Source organism: Ursus americanus, chromosome 22 (genome assembly GCF_024610735.1).
Source record: "Ursus americanus isolate L20-20 chromosome 22, mUrsAme1.1.p, whole genome shotgun sequence".
NCBI classification, from domain to species: Eukaryota; Metazoa; Chordata; class Mammalia; order Carnivora; family Ursidae; genus Ursus; species Ursus americanus.
Window position 1 is genome coordinate 41,738,596 of NC_142148.1, and position 22,743 is coordinate 41,761,338.

At 38.9% G+C, this 22,743-nt stretch overlaps 1 protein-coding gene across 7 annotated transcripts in view; it reads right to left on the minus strand.

Annotated features, from left to right (window-relative positions):
- Positions 1–22,743, minus strand: part of DZANK1 (double zinc ribbon and ankyrin repeat domains 1) — a 63,909-nt gene that overhangs the window by 18,012 nt on the left and 23,154 nt on the right. For all 7 annotated transcript variants that reach the window (XM_087853769.1, XM_045809671.2, XM_087853768.1 and 4 more), the window contains 4 exons: positions 21,485–21,570; positions 13,311–13,428; positions 8,312–8,425; positions 2,235–2,327 (listed from right to left, as the gene is read on the minus strand). In XM_087853769.1, the coding sequence (XP_087709895.1) occupies positions 2,235–2,327; positions 8,312–8,425; positions 13,311–13,428; positions 21,485–21,570 (411 nt within the window). The remainder of the gene's footprint in view (positions 1–2,234; positions 2,328–8,311; positions 8,426–13,310; positions 13,429–21,484; positions 21,571–22,743) is intronic.

The window sequence follows — 22,743 nt, forward strand, 5'->3', positions numbered from 1 at the left end:
TATGATGAACTTCACCAATTAATAAATTCGTACAAAGAAGACACATTCCTCAAGTTGATAAAACTGGTGCCTGACGCATCCTCAGTATCTTTAATACCAAAAGTAGCAAACCTACTATTGATTTACCATAAGTATATTTATAAAGAAAGAATGTAAGCAGAATGTCACAACTGAGGTTTCTCTTCTTTCCTTTAGGGCTCTGATTTCCATATGGAAATGTGAATTTATTTTCCACCCCTGACACATGAAAAGAATTATTTTATTTTGGGGAGAGAGAGAGAGAATTGTTTCATGAGAATTTCTGAAACTTTGTGAGGTAGGCCTGGATTAGAATCTTCGCTCCTGCTACTTTCTTGTTGCCTAGGAAGAGATCTTTTCATCAGACAAATGACGATGAGAGTATCTGTCACTGTTACGTGATCACCTACTATGTGCAGGCACACAGTGTTAAGCACTGTCCCTCTAACTTCGCATCAAACCACAGGACAGACCTGTGAGGTGGGTGCCATCGTCACCTGTGTTTTACAGACGTTGGAAACTGAGGCACGGAGAAGGCGAGACCCAAGATTTGACCCCAGGCCATCTGATTCTATCTATGACCCCATGCAGCCTCTTCGATACAAGAGCCTCTTCACAGGTCTGTAGGCAGGGTTCAGATGGTTCACGGCAATTAGTATGGAGGGACGCTTAGCACAGGGTCAGGCTCCATATGTCAGCTTCCCTCCTTTCTCTTGCTTTCCGCTAGATCCTGATTTCTTTAAGAGAAAGGACTATACTTCCCATTTTTCCCCACTAACATAGTACCTTGCTCCTCGGCACATGGGAGTCATGCAAATAGTTATTGGATGAATGAATCACTGAGTAACTGATACAATTGATAACTGCCACATATCCCACGTACAATACTAAGAATGGGCACACTAGGGAAGACGTTTTCTAAGGACCATTTTTCCTCCAAGACTGATATTTTAGTCAACTTTGCTTGCCTAGCTATATCCTCTTTTACTTCAGGGACTGTTTTGTTATCCTAAAACAGACATCTATCCAGAAAGATAGAACGGAGATCTCTGTTTGTACACACTTACCCTTACCCCATTTCTGTGCAATTAGTGAGAGACTCCTTGGGACAAATCCAGAGAGAAATACTTTGCACACTTTTGCTTCAGCCTTAAATTTCAAATGTATCCTCCTGCTACAACAGGGTTTTGATATAAAACTTGATGACTTGGGTTTCTAAATGTAAAGCCTTCAGATCTTTAATTTAAATGCATCAGGGCACCTGGGTGGCTCAGTTGGTTAAGAATCCAACTCTTGACATTGGCTGAGGTCATGATCTCGGGGTTGTGAGATCGACCCCTGCACTGGGCTCTGTGCTCAGTGCAGAGTCTTCTTGAGATTCTTTCCCCCACCCTCTCCCTTCCCCCCTGCTCCTCCTCCTGCTTTTCTCTCTCTCTCAAATAAATACATAAATAAAATCTTTTTAAAAAATAAATGCATCTACTGTTCAAGTAGATTTTTTTTAAACATAACATTGCTCTAAAGAAAGAAAAGGCATTTTATTCCATTCATATTAACACTGCTAAACAAAGAAAAGACATAAGCCATCAGACTGAAGATGCATTGTTACTTCTATGGCACTTCAACGATATGTACTGTCATTGTGACATCCCAACTCTCATATACCATTCAAAGAGAAATCAAATCCTGAAAACAAATTCAGTTTTGTAATTGTTCCTGAAACAGTTTTGCTGATAGAGGAGACCCAGAAACAACTACATCCCTGACAGGTAATAAAATCAATTTCAGTTGCATGTGCTCTTATTCCTTCACTTTAAATACTCAAAATAGACTAGAAAATCCAAAAGTGGTTACCTACCATGTTCTCAATTTCAAAAAACAGCATGGCACAGTCAGTAAAGACATATATGACTGTGAATGAAATACAAGTGGGTCTACTTCTCCACTGGCTGCCACCAGCTTTCTGTGCAAAGTTATTAAATGAAAAATTGTAAGAAACTGCTGGTTTTATTGAATCCCCCTGGAGTTAAGACTTAGAAAACGATTTTGTATTGGTGAATATATAAAGTCCTCTCCACATTTAGAAATGTTGCTTTCAGTGTCTCTCTCCAACCTCCCACTTCTTCCTTCCTCTGCAGATTATAATTCTTCATTATTATTGACACTGGACATTTAGCAGTCACCAAATGGAGGCTTGGCCCATGCTGTCAACCTACCTCCTGAGATGACGGCAGGGCCCCCTCACAGGTAACACAGTATTTCAGGTGAGCTGGATTCCCTGTGCCACAGGTGCGGCAGACTACTTTCTCCTTGAAAACAAAGAACAAAAAACACATTATTCTCTGCGCAAACAACTGTGCAAAGAAATCATCAAGCAATCCTTTCAATCAGCCAGCTACCCTATTTTAACACTCAGACCCTGAAATTGGATTGGTTTAGAAATGATTACAACATAATATCAGACAAATGAAAATCGTTTTAAAAGAAACTCCCCCCGAAAAAGAAACAAAACCCAAAATGAACAAACTGAAAACAGGGATTCATTTTTTTTGCACTGATTATGTATGAATTTTTTATTTTTTTCCCCCCAGTAGGGAAAACATGATGGTAGGCTCTCCATCTCATGGCTTGAACAATAAACAGAAAAGCCCAAGACTAGCAAAAGCTTATCCATGTGTTTACAGATCATCTTGTAAACACCCCCACGGGGCTTCGTGTTAATGAATTAAGGTTTGCTCTGTAGTTTCTCACTCAGAAATGCAAAAATGAAAAGACTGTCTTAGAAAATAAATGATAAGTGCAACTTTCCAAGTTAGGAAACTGAGGATAAGTAGGAATACAGAGAGGAAGGAAGGAGGGAAGGAAGGAAGGAAGGAAGGAAGGAAGGAAGGAAGGGAAGAAGGAAGGAAGAAATATTAAAATAGTCTAACTAGAATTCAGCTATTAGAGGTTTGCAAACACCTGTTCAGTCACTGGACTATTCTGCACTATCAGGATACTATCCCCTTCACTCATCAATGACCAGTGACACTCAAATGCTCCTTTCTACTCCAGTGCCTACATTTCCCAGGTGCCCTGAAACTGACACCATGTGATCTGAAGCTGTAGAGGCAAAGACAATGATCAAGAGAAAGTCCAACTCCCAGAGCTGTAGTTCCAATTCCGCTAGGTAAGCTATGAAGTCCCTGGCCTTTCCATGGCTGGTTAATTTCATTCTAGTAGAGGACTCCAAGTTCTTGCAAGTCAAAGAACTCCTAAAGTGCAAACGGCCGACTGACTGCTATTCAAAATGGCAGAGGATCACATACGCGCCCTCTGTGGATCCTGACACTCCCTGGTTCCAGCATTCTTAAGTCTCTGTAGCATAATCTGCAATTGCCAGAGCTTTTCTGTGAGATTTAGGGCTGTGGTCTTCCTGGAGACTCAGAAAAGATCAGGTGACACTCAAGACACTCATTGAGAAGTGAATCAAATTTCCTGTCCCTGTGTTAAAAAAATACTGAGATCAAACAAAAATAACAAAGTTGTTTGCTGCAGGAAATATTCTGTAAAGACTGTAAGCCAGTAAGGCTGCTTACTTATTCGGTCCAACAGCTTACCTCAGGATCCTCACACTGGCAGGTCCCACAATCCAAAATTAGTACATCCCCACATAGTTAACATTTGTGTGTGTGTGTGTGTGTGTGTGTGTGTGTGTGTGTCTGGGTGCACACGTGTGTGCACATGCATGTGTAGTGAGAACACCTAAAATCTACTCTCAGCAAATTTCCAGTATACAAAGATGGATATTTTAATTAGCTTGACTGTAGTAATCATTTCACTATGTACATGTATATTAAAACATCATCACCTTAAATATATAAAATTTTTATTTATTTATTTTTTTTGAGAGAGAGAATGAGTGGGGTGGGGTGGGGGGGTGTAGAGGGAGAGAGAAAATCTTAAACAGACTCCACATCCAATGCAGAGCCTGACTCAGAGCTCGATCTCACGACCCTGAGATTATGATCTGAGCTGAAATCAAGAGGCAGATGCTTAACCAACTGAGCCACCAGTAGCTAAAATTTTTATTTAAATAAACTATAAAAATTTTAATTTAAATACATAAAATTTTTATTTAAATATTTTTAAAACTAGCATGTCATAACTTTGCCCAATAAAAACTGACTCTGCCCTATTCTAATCCTGCCTTGCAAAACTCCCTTCTAAACTTTTTTAACTAGTAAACTTCAATTTTTAGAGCAGTTTTAGGTTTATATCAAAACTGAGCAGAAATTATAGGGAGTTCCTATATACTTACTCCCTGTTCCCACACACACACAACCTTCCCCACTACTGACATCCCACATCAGGATGGTACACTCCGTACAACCAGTGAACCCAAAGTCCATAATTGACCTTAGGGTTCACTCTTGTCAAACTCTCTTTTAAAAAATCACCCAAGTGCAGCACTAAAACCGTATAAACACCTTTCCCTGCCCTCTCTCTTCTGAGATACTATCAAGACAGTAAAAGTGGCAGTCTACCTTACTGTTTCAGGTCCAGCCGACATAGCCTTCTTGGCCAACAGGTGTTTCTAATGGTTTTGTTGGTGACTTTCTGACACCATGTCATGGCTCACTTCCTTGAAGAGCAGTGACCATGACCCACAGATAGAAATAATTTTACATCATAATCACTACACTCATAGATGTCCATAGGGATGACTTGGGATTGAGGCCACTATCAGACTTTCTTAAGGAGGATGTTAAACATCTGTGATGAGGACCTTTTTTAAAAAAGTCATTACCCTTTGGTGCCTGGGTGGCTCAGTCGGTTAAGTGTCTGCCTTTGGCTTAGGTTGTGATCCTGGGGTCCTGGGATTGCGCTCTACGTCTGGCTCCCTGCTCAGCAGGGAGTCTGCTTCTCCCTCTGCCCCCATCCCCTCGTGCTCTTTCTCTCTCTCTCAAATAAATAAATAAATAAAATCTTTTTTAAAAAGTCAATACCCTCATTCGCTACCTCATCCATAGCATTTACAATGTGTTTAGTTGAACGGTTCTAAGCAATTTAGTGGACCCAAATTAGTTATTGGGGTAACATTTTTTCTTACAAAGTAGTTGAGAGATGAGAACAGTTTTCTAATCTCCCAAATGACAAGCTCTGACAAAACGAAGTGAGGAAGATGTAGTAGGTCATTGCAAACTTCATCTCAAGGTGCATTTTGTAAGTTACCAAGCTACAGTTCTGCTTGATGCAGAGCTGTGGTTACACGGCTTCTAGCCCCAAATCATTGTGTGAGAGATTCAGGTCTTATAAGGAGATAATTGCCCCAGTCATGTGAATCATCAGATCTTTTTCAGTAATGACTTCAAGAGGATCCCTGCCCTAAGCCTCTCAGATTCTAGGAACCCAAAATGACTAGAGACCTGGAGGTATACTATATGTGCGAGTTAGAGCCCAAATGAAATTGATGATCTCTTGGTAAAGGAGAGTTCATGTGTTCTGGTTAAATGGGAGATGCTCAAATTAATTTTTAACTTTAGGAAATGGCCAGTGAGATACATTTGTTTAAAAAACAAAACAAAACTTGGGGCATCTGGGTGGCTCAGTTGGTTGAGCGTCTGACTCTTGGTTTTGGCTCAGGTTATGATCTCAGGGTGGTGAGACTGAGCCCTGCCTCAGGCTTCTTGCTCTGCAGGGAGTCTGCTCAAGATTCTCTCTCTCTCCCTCTCCTTCTGCCCCTCCCCGCCACTTACACATGCTCTCTCTCTCTCTCTCAAATAAATAAATAAATAAATCTTTTAAAAATATAAATAAATAAATAAAATCTAAATGTGTGAATATATATGCATGTTTCTGTGCATCCAGAAAAATACATAGAAGGATATTCACTATCATCAGTTATTTCAGGAGGATAGAAATAGAGGTGGGTGGGGAAATTATATACTTCTTTGTATATCTTTAGACTATTTTACTTGTTACAAAAAGTTAGAGAATTTTTGAAAGTGCAAAATCCTTTCTTCTTCTGAAATACAGGCAGCTGTGCCAGAGAGTAAAAGGAGAAACTTCTGCTACTATAGCTTCCAATCCTGGCAGCAAAAAAAATATATATCTGATAGAGCAAAATTCCTCAGCGTTGACAAGGCCTTTAGATCAACAGAAGATAAGTCTGCACCAGTGGACTGTTGGCAGGAAGAGGATGGATGGTGTTTTGTGCACTACGTGGAGTGAGATGGATACCAACACAAAAACAGCAAGGAAAGTCTTCAGCAGGCCCTCCTGGTGCCTTCGGGAAGGTAAGTCTGTTGGCTTCTGTGAACAACACGTATTCCCACTGACCTCGGCGGTGGCTCTCTGGGTGAGAATGTTATCTAAAAATCTATCGCCCTTGTAAGACATGGGAAAGCCACTGGGATATTCTCAGCCTGGGGTTTCCAAAAGTTGTCCTTCCGTGAGTAGAAGCAGCAATACTGACTGGCCATAAAAATCAGGCACGAGGCATTTCCCTTCAACATCAGATGTCATGGTGATAAAAGTCTCTCTAAAAAATCAAGTCTGATTAAATCCTGTCCCTGCTTTTACCCCTTCAAGGTGCACTGGGAGAAACTGTAGCTGCTAAGTATGGTAGAGAAGGCGCCATCTTGCACAACCCACAGCACCTCCAGCATTTCTGCGGCTCAGCAAAACCAAACTGCTTACAAAGTTTGAAACACACCCTGAAGTTTCCAGTTTCTGTATATCTTCCTGAAACACCCTCTCCCCCTGACCTCCCACATATACACATGAGCAACTTTTCTTTGTCCCATCCCTTCCCCATCTGGCAAATGCTTGTGCCTCCCACAATGCCATCAGATGATACCCCATCTTCAAAGCTATCCCTGGCCCCAGCTCCTGATAAGAGTTAGTGAATTCTTCCTCTGTGCCCCCACCCAACCACCAGGACTGCCACCTCCACTGCTGCAAGTGTGGGCAGGCACAGGGGCAATGGGTCTAGGGATCAGAGTCCAGGGAATGTAGGGTGCAGAGGCCCAGAGAGTGGCCCAGGAAGCAGCATGTTGGGGAAAAGTCAAATCAAAGGTGTCTTTGAAAAATCCCCTCACCACCTGAGGGTTCACACTCGAAGTGTAAGGCAGAACCCAGAGAAATAGGGTGAAGCTGAAGGAAGGTTCATGGCTGCACCATCATGACGGATGTCAGCAGCCTCAGACTAGGCTCTAGTGTCTGTGAATCCTGGAGGCCTGGCCTGAGACCACTTCTTCCTCAGACTGCTTTCCTCAATTTTCCCCATTCAAGGGACCCTAAAGTGGGTATCCAGAGACTGTTCCTCAGGCTCATCCCACTCCCTGCTCCATCCATTTAACAAAATGATTAGTAAATTGTTACCTACCTGACCCTGGCCCAGCCAGTTCTTCAAAGTCTCATTTCTGAAGGCTTACATTGCTTGGAATACTTAAAAACTTTTCAGAGTGAAGGGGAGCTTGGAGGTAGAAGAAAAAGTGGACTTCCCCTTTCTCTCATAAACTTTAATACAGTTGGCCCATATGAAAATCGACAAAGTCATTTTAGGAGTACTACAGTTCCAGTTGTACATTAAATCTATGCATTTCCCTTAATAATAAAAACTCTTGCTTTTTTATGTCTCAAATTCTCTTTATTAAATCTTTTTTTATCCTTTAGTGACATTTACTTGAGTTTAAAGAGGAAGTGAATGGGACTGTAAACTGAAAAATGGAGAAAAGATACAGTTGTACATTCAATGATTCAACCAAAAATATTTTCATGGTAAGACATTGTCTAGCAAAGTTTTTTGAATATATATGATGATGATACTTAACTTTTTCTTTTTCTTTCTTTTTTTGGGATACTTAACTTTTTCACCCATGTGACTGGCTATAATCATTCTTTTCTACGTAACAGGGCTCCATAATCAAATAAAGCAAATAAAAGCATAAAGCAACTTTAAGGACAAGCTTAAAAGTTCTTAATTATAATATTAATTACAATGTTGAAGTTTAAATATAAAAAGTAAAAAACTAAGTTAGCTGTATGCATTTTGCCCTCCAATTCCATGTTTAGGGAACTCATTTCTACGTATCTCTCTTAACAATTATAGATCCTATTGGCAGGTAAAACTCTTGGGCAGCATGCCTTCCCAAAAATTACAGTGGATTTTGTTCACAGATATTAGTTTATCAATTATTCACCAAACAATTGGCTGATGGAGGCTACACATCAGCTGAAGATATTTAATGGCTTACATATCACTTTCTATATATTTTATTCCTGTTTTTACAGAATCACATTTCATTACCTTCAAGCAGAGGCTGGCCTGTGGCTGCAGCTGTAGGATAAGGGAGGCCTCACACACTACACAGATGGGAGTATTCATGGGCACCATGTTTCCACACTCTGCACATAAGCCCATCTGCATAAAGAAAGAGGTTTGTCTTGGGATGCAAAAACTAACGGTATAAGTAGATCTTCAAATATAAGATTTAATTTGCTTTTGTAAAAAAAAAGTCTAAAAATAATTACCTTTATTCTTATTTATTTATTTATTTATTTTTGTATTGTGAGAACATGTTTATTATGGAAGATAGAGGTGTAAAAAAAAAAGAAAAAATATCTTACAGCACAATGGAGTAAGGAAACCCACAAATTCTCTCTCTGAAGAGCAATTATAAAGTTGGATAAAACTGTCATTTCAGATTCAAAAAACCATTCCAGATTCTGAAAGTCACCAAAGGCACACAACACACTGAAAAGTGGTGAATTTCAGATAAGAACACTCCAAGTCTATGTGGTTCCTGCTTGAGGCTGTTCCCATCCTCCTCTGGCTCTGTCAGTGTGATAGTTTCACTGGGACAGGGCAGGCTGTGAAAAACAGCAGCTTCATACCTGCTGAAGGGCAGGGCTCACTTGATTTGGAGCACTGTTAAGATGACAATCTCAGTGGCAAGCAAACAGGGAGGGCCAGTGGCTCTACTAGCCTGAAATCATTGTCCTGTTTGAGGCGCCTAGCCAGGGATTTAACAGAAAGTCCCAAGAGGTCAGTCAAATATAGGGGGCTTGATAAGCTCCCCACATATCTTTAGTTAACTGGAAGATATGCACATGCATAGCATAAACCAGAGTGGGTGTAAGCCACTCACACATTGCTGGCTGACAGAGGCTACACATGGAGATGTAAGGCAGTTAAGTATAAAGTAAAAGCTGAGGCAGACTTGAAAATAGCCTGAAGCCTGCATGTTCGACCCAGCCCACACGTAGATCCATCAGCAGAGAGTGAAAGCCTTACTGGACCAAGGTATTTGAGTACAACTTCTGGCCAATCTTCAGTGGAGCACTAGGCTATGCAGACCCAGGGTGACCCCAGGTTTAAAAATAAAAACAAGAACAAAAAACCTGATATCAGGGGCCACACATTTCAGGGGAGACAAACATGAGAAAAAAATTAATCCCAGTAAACAACAATAAAAACAGCAGAAAAAAAAAAGAAAAAGAAAGAAAACACTAGGAGAAAAAGTCAGAATCCAGAGTTGTTAAAATATATCATCTAAAATGTCCAGAATTGAAGAAAAAAATAATGGGGCATGCAAAAAACAAGAAAGTGTGACCTATACTCAGGGAGAAAGAAAAAAACAACAATGGTTGATAGATATAGTATCCCCAGATGTTGGATTTACAAAGATTTCAAAACAGCTTTTATAAAAATGTTCAAAGAACTCAGGGAAACCATGTCTAAAAGATAAAGAAAGTATGATGGCAATGATCCAAAAAACAGGGACTCTCAATAAAGACACAGAAATTATTTTTTAAAAGAACCATATCTAAACTTGGAGTTTAAAATTAAAATAACTGAAATTGGGGGGAGGAGGAGGGAATCTCCAGAGGGACTCAAAAGCAGATCAGAGGTGACAGAAGAAACAATTGGTGAAGATGAATATGTTCAACAGAAATTTTCCAATCTGAAAAACAGAGAGAAAAAGGATGGAAGAAAATAAACAGATCATCAAACACCTGTGGGACAACATAAAACATATCAACATACATGTAATGGGAGTCCTAGAAAGAAGGGAGAGAGAGGAAGAGGCAAAAAAAGAATTTGAAGAAATAATAGCCCAAAAACTTCCCACATTTGAAGAAAAGTACTAATCTACAGCCCCAAGAAAGTCAATACCAAGAGAGATAAACAGAAAGAGATCCACATTTAGGCACAATATAGTCAAATTGTTGAATGTCAAAGACAGAGAAAAGTCTTAAAAGTAGCAAGAGAAAAAAACTACTTATCACACATCAAAAACCATGAAGGCCAGAGGTAGGAGGATAATGTATTCAAAGGGCTGAAATTAAAAATAACTGTCAAACAAGGGGCGTCTGGGTGGCTCAGTCAGTTAAGCATCCAATCTTGATTTCGGCTCAGGTCATGATCTCGGGGTCAGGAGCTAGAGCCCCACATTGGGTTCCATGCTTAGTGGGGAGTCTGCTCGAGATTCACCCTCTCCCTCTGCCCCTCCTCTCTTTCTCTCTGTCTCTCAAATAAGTGAATTTTTAAAAATAAAGGTCAAACAAGAATTCTACATCTAGTAAAATTATTCTTCAAAAGAGGAAGCAAAATAAATATTCTCAGATAAACAAAGACAGAGAGAAATGGCTAACAGATGTGCCTTTAGTAAAGCAAGTCCACCAGGCTGAAAATAAGTGACACTAGATGATAACCTGAGTTCACAGGAAAAAAATGAAGAAATGAGGGACCAGATTTAATAAATACGTGAATAAATATAAATGAGTACATAAACATTTTTTCTCATCTTTAAGTGACATAAGATCATGTAACACTGCATTTTCAGTTTATAACATATATAGATGATATATATATATATATGATGATATATACTACAGAAAATATAATAAATGGGGAGGATGGCTGACCATTGGATAGCAGAGAAATTCAACTGGGGTGACACAGAACTGAACCGGCAAGCAAAAAGTAAAAAACTGGGCCCAATGAAACCTGTTTGGAAATCTCCCTCCAGGGAGCTGGTGGAACATGCTGGGAAGCCACGTGCAGGCATGCTGCTGAAACTTGCTGGCAAATTGCCCACTGGGATGCCTGAGGACTATCTGGAAGCTGGCTGGGGTGTCAGTAAAACTCACTGAGAAGCTGTTCATAGGATGTTACCAAAACGCAATGGGGTTCAGTACAACTGGGTTCCTGCATGTTAGCTGAGCACCGTCAGAGCAAAAAGAGAGGAAAGCATACCAGAACCAGGAAGAAAAGCCAAGCCCATTCTCCTGCAGTGTCCCTCCAGCAGCAATGTTCCCCTATTAACAAAAATTAACATCTAGCTAGCTGGCACCAGAGAAATATTTAAAGGGTCTAGCTCCAGGACCCACAAGGCAGGGCAACGAAGGGTGGATCTGGAACTGTAAGGTGCACTTCTGCATCTGTCTAATGAGACTCTGAGTGTCTTGAACGTAGGAGCCTAAGAGTAGGCACCACCCCTTTGAATCCCAGACCCAACTGAGAGCAGGACACAATAAGTAGCCAATAAAGAGTTTAAATTACACTCTGTTATATATTATACCATATTAACAAATAATATTTGGGGGGCTATATAGATGTGTCAAAGTTTATCATTTAAAATATTTATAATCTGGGATGCCTGAGTGGCTCAGTCAGTTAAGTATCTGCCTTCGACTCAGGTCATGATCCCAGGGTCCTGGGATCAAGTCCCACATTGGGCTCCCTGCTCAGCAGGAAGCCTACTTCTCCCTCTGCCTGCCGCTCGCCCTGCTTGTGCTCTCTCTCTCTCTGACAAATAAATAATAAAAAAATCTTTAAAAAACGTATTTATAATCTTTGATAACTTTTCCTCCCTGTAAGAACAAAGAAAGTCCTGAAAATCTGTTTTCCTGGGTGGCACAGTTGGTTGAGCAACTGACTCTTGGTTTTGACTCTGGTTGTGATTGCGCAACAGTGGGATCAAGCCTCACATTGGGCTCCATGCTCAGCATGGAGTTGGCTTGGGATTCTCTCTCTCCCTCTCCATATCCCTATCCCCATCCCTTGCTCATGCTCTCTATCCCTCTCTAAAATAATAAATAAATAAAATCTATGAAAATCTGTTTTCAGGCAAGTAAAAAATAACTTTGACATTGCACCGACGAATGAATATAAGCAGGGAAAATCCAAACCGCTGGGACCTTTTCATATTTTATTTGCTTTATTATCCTCTTTATGAAGCTCAAAATATGTTATAGTAAATTAATTTCTACAACAATCTTGAACAATACATTGGAATAAATTGTAAAAAAAAAAAATCTATTTAGATTCTGACTCTCTGTTCCTCCCCCTGCTCGTGCTCTCTCTCTCACTCTCACTGACAAAGAGTGAGCGAGTACAAGTAGGCAGAGCAGCAGGCAGAGGGAGAGGGAGAGGGAGAAGCAGACTCCCTGCTGAGCAAGGAGCCCAACTCCGGACTCAATCCCAGGACCCTGAGGTCAGACCTGAGCCGAAGGTAGACGCTTAATTGACTGAGCCACCTAGGTGCCCCTAAATAAAATCTCTGAAAAAAAAAAAAGATTCTGACCCTTTACTTGAAAATATAACTCAGTTCTAGAACTCTAGACTTACACTCACCGAATTAGTGGCTTTTTCTTAGTGAGCCTCTTCATAGATCCTTTTATTTCAATTTGTAAACCCTACTCCAAAACACCCCCCAACTTTCAAGTGCATAAAAGATAACACATTTTGGTGAAGGTCTTGATTTTTAATAAGCAACTATAAACTCATTAGTAGGCTAATACCAATTATTAGCTACACTTAACAACAAAAATTTTTTAATCGATCAATCTATAGCTTATACAAACAGCTTCTTTAGACAAAGTGATGTATCTTACGGATATACAGACTTGTAATCAGTACTTCTCTCCATTTATTTCTAGAATAGAAATATTACTGTACCCAGGTTATAAACTGAATATCATGTGAGTAGGAAATATATATTTATCTATGCATGTATCACTGAAATAATAAGATTTCAGTATCCTTCCGAGCCTGGGTTTCTGTAAGGCCACCAAAAGAAACAGCATTGCAAACAAGGTTTTCTATTCTTGAATAGAAACTAAGGCAACTTTTAGGGTTTTCCATTCTTAAGTAAGAGACTGGACAGTAAGAGATTAATCTGCCGTAATTTTTTCAATAGGTATTTATGTTTGTGGCTCATGAGTGCCAGGTACTACGCTACTGCTGCTACTAAACATCAGATAAACCAATGAAAGAAGTTTTTAAAGATTCTGCTGCTCACCTGAGCTCCTTCTGGGGGTGGGAGACGACAGCCAAATATGGGTGGGACAGGAGAGCCACATTCTTGACAGAAGCGAGCAAAGGGATCAGATGGGCGGGGTGCCAGGCAGTGGGCACACCTACAACAAAATAGGTTCCTGATTGGCCATGTTCTGATGGGTTCATATTAAGAGGTCACATGAGTATCTAAAAGTGTTCAAACATCTTAGAAAAAACCAAAAAAACAAAACAAAGAGCAGACCACTCTCAAAGGCTATGGAACAAGTTTAAGGCAGGGGATGCTTCTCCAGTCATTTTATTACAAAGTGGCCTTCCACCTGGATCCAATGGTGCCCTTCACCTGGCCTGACTTACCTTACTTCCCGACTGTGGCAGAAGTTTGTCGGCAGCCTTGATCCCACTTCTGACTCATCCTATCACACTGAATTTGGCATGTATGAGGGTGAGCCCCAAGAATTCCAGTAAAGTCTACATTAACTGCAATTTTCTAACTTCCTACCTGACCTCTGAGCACAGCCTAAGTGACAGGTCTTGCCCGGCATGCTGGAGGACCACTTCTTGACCAAAGAAGATATACAAATGGCCAAGAAACACATGAAAAAATGCTCGACATCACTTGTCATTAGGAAAATGCAAATCAAAACTGCAATGAAATTCCACTTTATATCTACTAGGATGACTATTAGAAAAACAGAAAATAACAAGTATTGGTGGAGAAATTGACACGCTTATGCATTTCTGGTGGAAGGTAAAATGAGGCACCCGCTGTGGAAAACAGTTTGGCAGTTCCTCAAAAAGTTGGACAAAGAATTACCATAAAATCGAAATTCCAGTCCTAAGTAAATACCCAAAAGAATTGAAATCAGGGATTCAGATACTTGGACACCAATGTTCATAAGCAGCATTATCCACAGTAGTCAAATGTGGTAACAATGTAAGTGTTCATCAACAAATTAGCAGATAAACAAACTGTGGTGTATACATAATGGAATATTTTTCATCTTTAATATGGAATGAAATTCTGATACACACTACAACATGATGAACTTCGAAAATGTTATGCTAAGTGAAATAAGTCCAACACAAAAGGACAAATATTGTCTGATTCTACTTACATAAGGTAACTAGAACAGGCAAATTCATAGAAACAGAAAGGAGAATAGAGGTTACCAGGGGCTGGAAGGATTAGGTAAAGGAGTTATTGCTTAATGGGAACTGAGTTCTGTTTGGAATGACGAAAAAGTTCTGGAAATGGATGGTGGTGATGGTTGCACAACATCATGAATGTATTTAATGCCAGTGAATTGTACACTTAAAAATCATTAAAATGGTAGATTTTATTTATGTATATTTTACCATAATAAAAGTATAAAAGCCCTCAAAAATAATCGATTATATCAAATAAAAGTAATAATAAAATAATGTGTATCTATAATATATATAAATGTAATAATGTATTATGGGGTTCATAATATTCATAGAAGAGAAATGAGAGACCACAGTAGCACAAAGGCTACTGTTACTCAGTGCCTGGAAGTATAGGACCATAAGATTCTTATGTTGTATACAAAGTGGCATAATCCTACTTGAGGATAGGCTGTGATGAGTTAAAAATATGTATTAGAAACCCTAAAGCAACCACTAAAAACAAAGTCATAGCTAATAAGCTAACAAAGCATATAAAATAAAATGGAATCATGAAACATACCCAATTAATCCAAAAGATGGCAGAAAAAAGAAAAGGCAACAAAGAACAGATAAGATGAACAGAAAACAGCATGATGGTAGATTTAAATTCAAACATATCAATAATCAGAATATAATCAGAATAAATATACTTTTGGGGCACCTCGGTGGCTCAGCTAGTTAAATGTATTCCTTCAGCTCAGGTCATGATCTTGGGTCCTGGGATCGAGACCCACAATCTGGCTCCCTACTTAGCAGGGAGTCTGCTTCTCCCTCTGCCCCTCCCCCTTGCTCATGCTTACTTGTACTCTCTCTCTCCCTCTCTCTCTGTCAAATAAATAAATAAAATCTTAAAAAAAAAAAAAGCTCTTAACACCCCAATTAAAATGTAGAAATTGTCAGGTTTTTTAAAAAGCAAGACCTAACTAAATGTTGCTTTAAAAAAAACCTAAAGAGGGGCGCCTGGGTGGCGCAGTCGTTAAGCGTCTGCCTTTGGCTCAGGGCGTGATCCCAGAGTCCTGGGATCGAGCCCCACATCAGGCTCCTCCCCTGGGAGCCTGCTTCTTCCTCTCCCACTCCCCCTGCTTGTGTTCTCTCTCTCACTGGCTGTCTCTTTCTCTGTCAAATGAATAAATAAAATCTTAAAAAAAAAACCCTAAAGAAAAACAAATAGGTTAAAAGTAAAAGGATGAAAAAAGTTAGACCATGCAAACACTAATCAGAAGAAAGCAGGAATGTTAATACCAGACAAAATAGATTTTTGTTTTCCAGACAAAATAGGTTTCTGAGAAAAGAGTAACACCAGGGTTAAAGAAGGTTATTTCATAATGATAAAGGGGTCAACTCAGCAAGAGGACATAAGAATCCAAAGGTTTATACACAATAATAGAGCTTAAAAGTACATGAAGCAAAATCTGATAGAAAGCAAGGATAAGTAGACATATTCATAATTATAGTCTTGGATTTCCCAATCACTGATTAAGCAATAGACAGAAAACTCAGTAAAGATAGAGAAAAGTTAAACAATACTATCAACCAACTTAACCTAATTGACATTTACAGAATACTCACCCTAGCAAAATGCACATTCTTTTCAAGTATACATGGAACATTCACCAATCAAGTCATACCATATATGTTCTCTGATCAAAAAAGGATTTAAATTTGAAATAAATACCAGAGGGTATAAGGAAAATCCCCAACTATTTGGAAATTTAATAAAATACTTTCAAATAACCCATGGGTCAAAAAAGAAGTAAGGATAGTTAGAAAGAGTTTATACTGAAATAAAATAAAAACACAACAGGGGTGCCTAGCTGGCTCTTGAGCTCAGGGTTCTGAGTTCAAGCCCCACATTGGGCACTGACTCTACTTAAAAAAAATTAAAAATAAGAATAAAATGAAACAAAATGAAAACACAACATACCAACATTAGGGGCTAATGCAGTACTCGGGAAAATGCAGAGTTCTAAATGCCTATATTAGAAAGAAGAAAGGCTTCAAATGAATGACTTCATCTTCCACATTAAAGAAATTAGAAAAAGAAGAGCAGGGGTGCCTGGGTGGCACAGTTGGTTGAGCAACCAGCTCTTGGTTTCAGCTCAGGTCCTGATCTCAGGGTCATGAGATCGAGCCCCGTGTCCAGCTCTGCACTCAGTGCAGAGTCTGCTTCAGATTCTCTCTCCCTCTGCCCCCTACTCCTGTTCTCCCTCTCCAACAAATAAATAAAGCTTCAAAAAGAAAACGAAGAGCAAATGAAACTAAAGGTCACTAAAAAAGAAACAGATAAACCTAAACAGACTCATATTTATTAAACAAATGTAATATGTAGTTCCCCAGTGCCTTCACTGGTGTACCCTACCAAACACCTAAGGAAGAAATAACACCAATTCTACACAAACTCAGAAAATTAAAGGAGAGAGAATACTTCCCAACTCATTATGTGAACCCAGAATTACCCTGATACTAAAATCAGACAAAGACATTATAAGGTGTGAAAACTACAGACCAATACCCCTCGTGCATGTATATGCAAAAAGTTCTTTCTATTTTAGCAAATCAAATTAAACTTTACATTAAAAAGCTAATACTTCAAGTGAGACTTATCTTAGGAATGCATGGTTGATTTAAAACTTAAAAATCAGGGCGCCTGGGTGGCCCAGTTGGTTAAGCGTCTGCCTTCGACTTAGGTCATGATCCCAGGGTCCTGGGATCGAGCCCCGCATTGGGCTCTCTGCTCAGTGGGGAGCCTGCTTCTCCCTCTCTCTCTGCCTGCTGCTCTGCCTACTTGTGTGCTCCCTCACTCCCACTCTCTCTCTCTGTCAAATAAATACATAAAATCTTTAAAAAAATAAATAAAACTTGAAAATCGGGGGTGACTGGGTGGCTCAGTCAGTTAAGCATCTGACTTCGGCTCAGGTCATGATCTCAGAGTCCTGGGATTGAGCCCTGCATCTGGCTCCATGCTCAGCAGGGAGTCTGCTTCTCTCTCTCCCTCTGCCCCTCCCCCAGCTCATGTTCTCTCTCTCTCTCTATATCAAATAAATAAACAAAATCTTTCAAATAAAATAAAACTTGAAAATCAATCTTTGCAATTCACCACATGAACAAAAAAGTTAAAACCATATGATCACTTTAATAGGTAGAGAAAATGCTATAGACAAAATCCAACATTTAGTCCTGCTTTTAAAAAAAAAAAAAAACAACTTTTGGGGCACCAGGTTGGCTCAGTCAGTTAAGCATCTGCCTTTGGCTCAGGTCATGATCCCAGGGTCCTGGGATCAAGCCCCTCATCGAGCTCCCTACTCAGTAGGGACCCTGCTTCTCCCTCTCCCTCTGCCTCCCAGCCCTTGCTCTCTCTCACTCTCTTTCTATCTCAGATAAATAAATAAAATCTTAAAAAAAAAAAAAAGAACCAAAAACCTCTCAGCAAGCTAGGAATAGGAGGAAATTTCCTCAATGTGACAGGTCAACAAAAAAATCTATAGCCAATATCATATTTAATGTTGAGAAATGGAAAGCTTTCTCCCTAGGTTCAGGAATAAGACAAGAATGTCCGCTCTCATCACTTCTATTCTAAATTTACTGGAAGTTCTGGCTAAGGCAACAAGTCAAGAAAAAAAAAGAAAAGGGACCTATATATATGTTCTGCTTGCAGAGAGCAGACTGTTTTCGGCTTGCATAGCACCTTAGGGGAGGGAAGAATAAATAAATAGGGAATGTTGCCATCCAGGTGGCTTTAGAGTCCTGAAGAGTAGAGAAGGATGGCACTGGGCAGGTCTGGATGAATCTAATTTGTGTAGGAGTTCCCTGTAGATAAATTAGTGATCTCCCAACTACTATCCCCCAGGATGTAATGGCTGAATTAATATGTAATCAACTGCACTGTAACTAAGGCAGGTGCACTCCCCAGCCAATACCAATTCTTACCCTCTAATCCTACCTGAGCTTTAACAAAGTATTAATATTTCTAAGGATAATCTCTATTTCGTTGTGCTTTTTTGGTAACTTTTGAATGAATCAGTTTATACTGGAAGGAAGGAAGGAAGGAAGGAAGGAAGGAAGGAAGGAAGGAAGGAAGGATCCATACAGAAAATGAAGAAGTAGGGGCGCCTGGGTGGCAGAGCAGTTAAGCGTCTGCCTTCGGCTCAGGGTGTGATCCTGGCGTTATGGGATCGAGCCCCACATCAGGTTCCTCTGCTATGAGCCTGCTTCTTCCTCTCCCACTCCCCCTGCTTGTGTTCCCTCTCTTGCTGGCTGTCTCGATCTCTGTCAAATAAATAAATAAAATCTTAAAAAAAAAAAAAAAGAAAATGAAGAAGTAAAATAATTGTCTTTATTTGCAGGTGAGGGGCACCTGGCTGCCTCAGTCAGAAAAGCATGTGACTCTTGATCTTGGGGTCATGAGTTTGAGCCCCATGTTGGGTGTAGAGATTAAATAAATAAACTTAAAAAATTTTTTAAAAAATATTCACAGGTGACCTGATCACCTATATTGATAATTCTATGGACTATACCAAAAAAGTTAAAAGAATAAGTGAGTTTAGTACGGTTCCAGGATACAAGAACATTACACAAAAATCAATTTTATATTCCAGCAATGAATACTCAGAAATTTACATTTTAAAAGCAATGCCATTTATGACAGCATCAAAAAAATATGAAATACTTAGGAATCAATTTGACAAAAGATATGTAAAACTTGAGCACCGAAAACTACACAATACTGCTGAAAGAAATTAAGGAAGACCTAAATAAATGATGAGATACCCCATTTTCCTGGGCTGTGAAGACTCAAAATTGCTAGTAATATCAATTTTTCTTAAATTAATATACCAGCTAAATGCAATCCAAATCAAAACTCTAGCAGACATTTTATAGATGTTGAGAAGCTGATTTTAAAACTTATTTGAAAATGCAAAGTACTGAGAATAGCCAAAATATATTTGTAAAAGAAGAACAAAGTTGGAGAATTTATAATACTTAGTTTCAAGACTTGTTATAAAGGCATGGTAATCAAGCAGTGTGGTAGTAAGTAAATACAAACATCAGTGGATCAGAATACAGAGACCAGAAACAGATCCACAAAATCCCAAAAATAATCAATCAGGAAAGGACAACCTTTTCAACAAATGGTGCTGGAATAACCTCACACCATAATTAAATATGGATCATAGACCTAAATATAAGAGATTAAACTTCTAGAAGAAAACATAGAAGAAAATCTTGTGAGTGGGCTATGTCTTGGGTTTGGGAAAGACTTCTTAAATATGTTAAAATAAACATTAAGTATAAAAGAAAAATAAATACATTGCATTTCATCAAAAAGGAAAACTTTAGCTCTTCAAAAATAACTTTCTTAAGCAAATAACAAGCCAAAACTGGGAGAAAATATTTGCAAAACATATATTAACAAAAGAGAACATGTACCACTCTATAAATAGGAGATAGAGTACTCAATGTTTAAAAAGGGCAAAATGTTTGAACAGGCACTTTCCCAAAGAAGGTATATGGATGGCAAATAAATACTTTTAAAGATGCTCAAAATCATTAGTCACTAGGGAAATGCAAATGAAACCCACAAGCACCATCTCGCAAGAATGGCCAAACAAAAATTAAAGCATTGGTGAGCAAGTAGAGAAAGTGGGATTCTCATTCACTGCTGCTGGGAATGTAATATGGTGCACCTCCTTTGGAAAACAGTTTGGCAGTTTCTTAAAAAGTTAAAAGTAACATATGACCGAGGCATTTCACTTCAGGTATGTACTTAAGGGAAATGAAACTGTATGTGCATACCATGACTTATATACAAATGTTCGTAGCTTTATCTGTAATAGCCCAAAACTGGAAACAACCCAGATGTCCATCAATAGACGACTAAATATACAGATTGTGATGTATCCATCCAACGGGATATTACTCAACAATAAAAAGAAACAAACATTTGATATGTGCAGCAACGTGGGTGAATCTCAAAATAACTAGAAAAATGAAAGAAGCCTAGCAAAAAAGAGCACATACTGAATTATTCCATTTATGTATGGAATAAAATGCAAACTAAGCTACAGTGACAAGAAGTAGATCAATAGTTGCCTTGGGATAAGGAGAAGCACAAGGGAGGGATTTCAAAGAGGTACATACAGTGCAGGAAACTTCTGGAGGTGACAGACTTGTTCATTTTCTTGATTATGGTGATAATTTCAAGGTTATATGCATATATGTCAATTGCACTTTTTTTGCAAAATGAATTTAAAAAAATTTTTACTCGAGTATAGTTGACACAATGTTACATTAGTTTCGGTTGTATAGCATAGTGACTCCATTTCTTTATATGTTATGCTCACAAGTATAGCCACCATCTGTCATCATACAATGCTATTATCATTGACTATATATTCCCTATACTTTTATTCCCGTAACTTATTCATTCCATTACTGGAAGCCTGTATCTCCCACTCCTCTTCCCCCATTTTGCCCATCCCTCTGACCCACTCCCCTCTGGCAACCATCAATTTGTTCTCTGTATTTATAAGTCTGATTCCTCTGTTTATTCATTTGTCTTGTTTTTTAGATTCCACATATGAGTGAAATCTTATGGTATTTGTCTTTCTCAGTCTGACTTATTTCACTCAGCATAATACCCTCTAGGTCTATCCATGTTGTCACAAATGACATGAGCTCATCCTTTTTTATGGCTGTGTAATATTCCACTGTATAAATGTACCACATCTTCTCTATTCATTCACCTATTGATGTATACTTAGGTTGCTTCCTTATTGGCCATTGTACATAATGATGTGATATAAATAAGGGTCAATTGTACTTCTAAAATAAATGTAGTTTTATTGTATATCAATATACTTTAAAAAAATTTTTAAATTTAATGAAAGACAGTTGGATGAGCAAATACCATTCTTATGTCTCATCCTTAATTTTCTTTAACAATGTCTCAAAGGAATAAAGAAATAGTAAAGAAAATGTGATACTTACTTGAGAAAGTCTGTCTCTCTTTGAATTCTCATGATCTCTGTGCTTGTCAATCTCTTCTGGCCAGTTATGTGTGCAAAATTAGGGAACTACAATTAAGGATACATATAAAATCAAGGTAAAAGCTATGGTATAGTAAAATTTCATTAAAAATTCATTTTAATGTGTTGTCTTATCATATCTAGCACTCATCTTTTAAGAACCATGATGGGAGAGTCATAGTAAAGATTACCCCAGGACCCAACATTAAAAAAATTAGAGTGCTATCATGATTAGATATGTATATTTCATTAAAAACAAGAGTTTACAAGAAAAGATATCTGAATTGGTAAATGGTAGAATTTAAAAACCTAAGTTGCCCTCCATTTTTCTCAAAGATTACATCCCCAGGAACTTAAAGATTCACCTAAAAGAACATATATAGCAACTGTCTGCTGTTATCCAAAAACATTAAACTCATTTGATAGAGTTTTACTTGAGCATTCACTTTGTACCAGGCACTTTGTTTGACACGGGGAGGGGACAAAGATAAATATTACATGGTCCCTACCCTTTAGGAGCTGAACTGGTGTACACACAAAATACTGAAACACTGTGGTTTCAGTGTAGTAATGCATTTGTGTTGAGTCCCATGGGACCCTAGAAGAGGAAATAATCACATTCACTTGCTCCAGGGGAGAAAGGCTTCCCAGGGTGCTAACACCTGAGCTAGGTCTGGGAAAGTAAAAAAAACAGGCTTGTCAAATGGACACAAGATAATGGGAATCCCAAGCAGAGGAAACCCATTGGCAAAGGCACAGTGGTAGGGCAGCACTTGGCCTATCCTGGGGCTCAGAAGTGTGACATGGTTTAGAAGTCTGAGTAGCTGGAGAAGGAACACGGAAGGGAGGAGCTATCACTTAGGGAGGGTCCGACACCTGCTAAAATGGCATTATGTAGTCATTATCTCCTTAACATTTCACAATGATCTTATGAGGTGGGTAATATTATCCTCATTTAAAAAAATTTTTTGTAATAGTTTCTTTTGATGTAATTTTGAACTTATAGAAAAGTTACAGGGAGAGTACAAATAACTCCTGCATACACAGCTTGACCAGTTTTTCATGTTAATATTTTGCCTGGAGCATCTTCCTTCTCTCTCTCTCTTTCTCCCTGAATCACGTGAGAATGAACAGCAGTTACGATGCCCTTCTGCCCCTACATACTTCAGTGTGCACGTCCTAAGAACAATGATGTCCTCTTACACAACAGTGCAATTATCA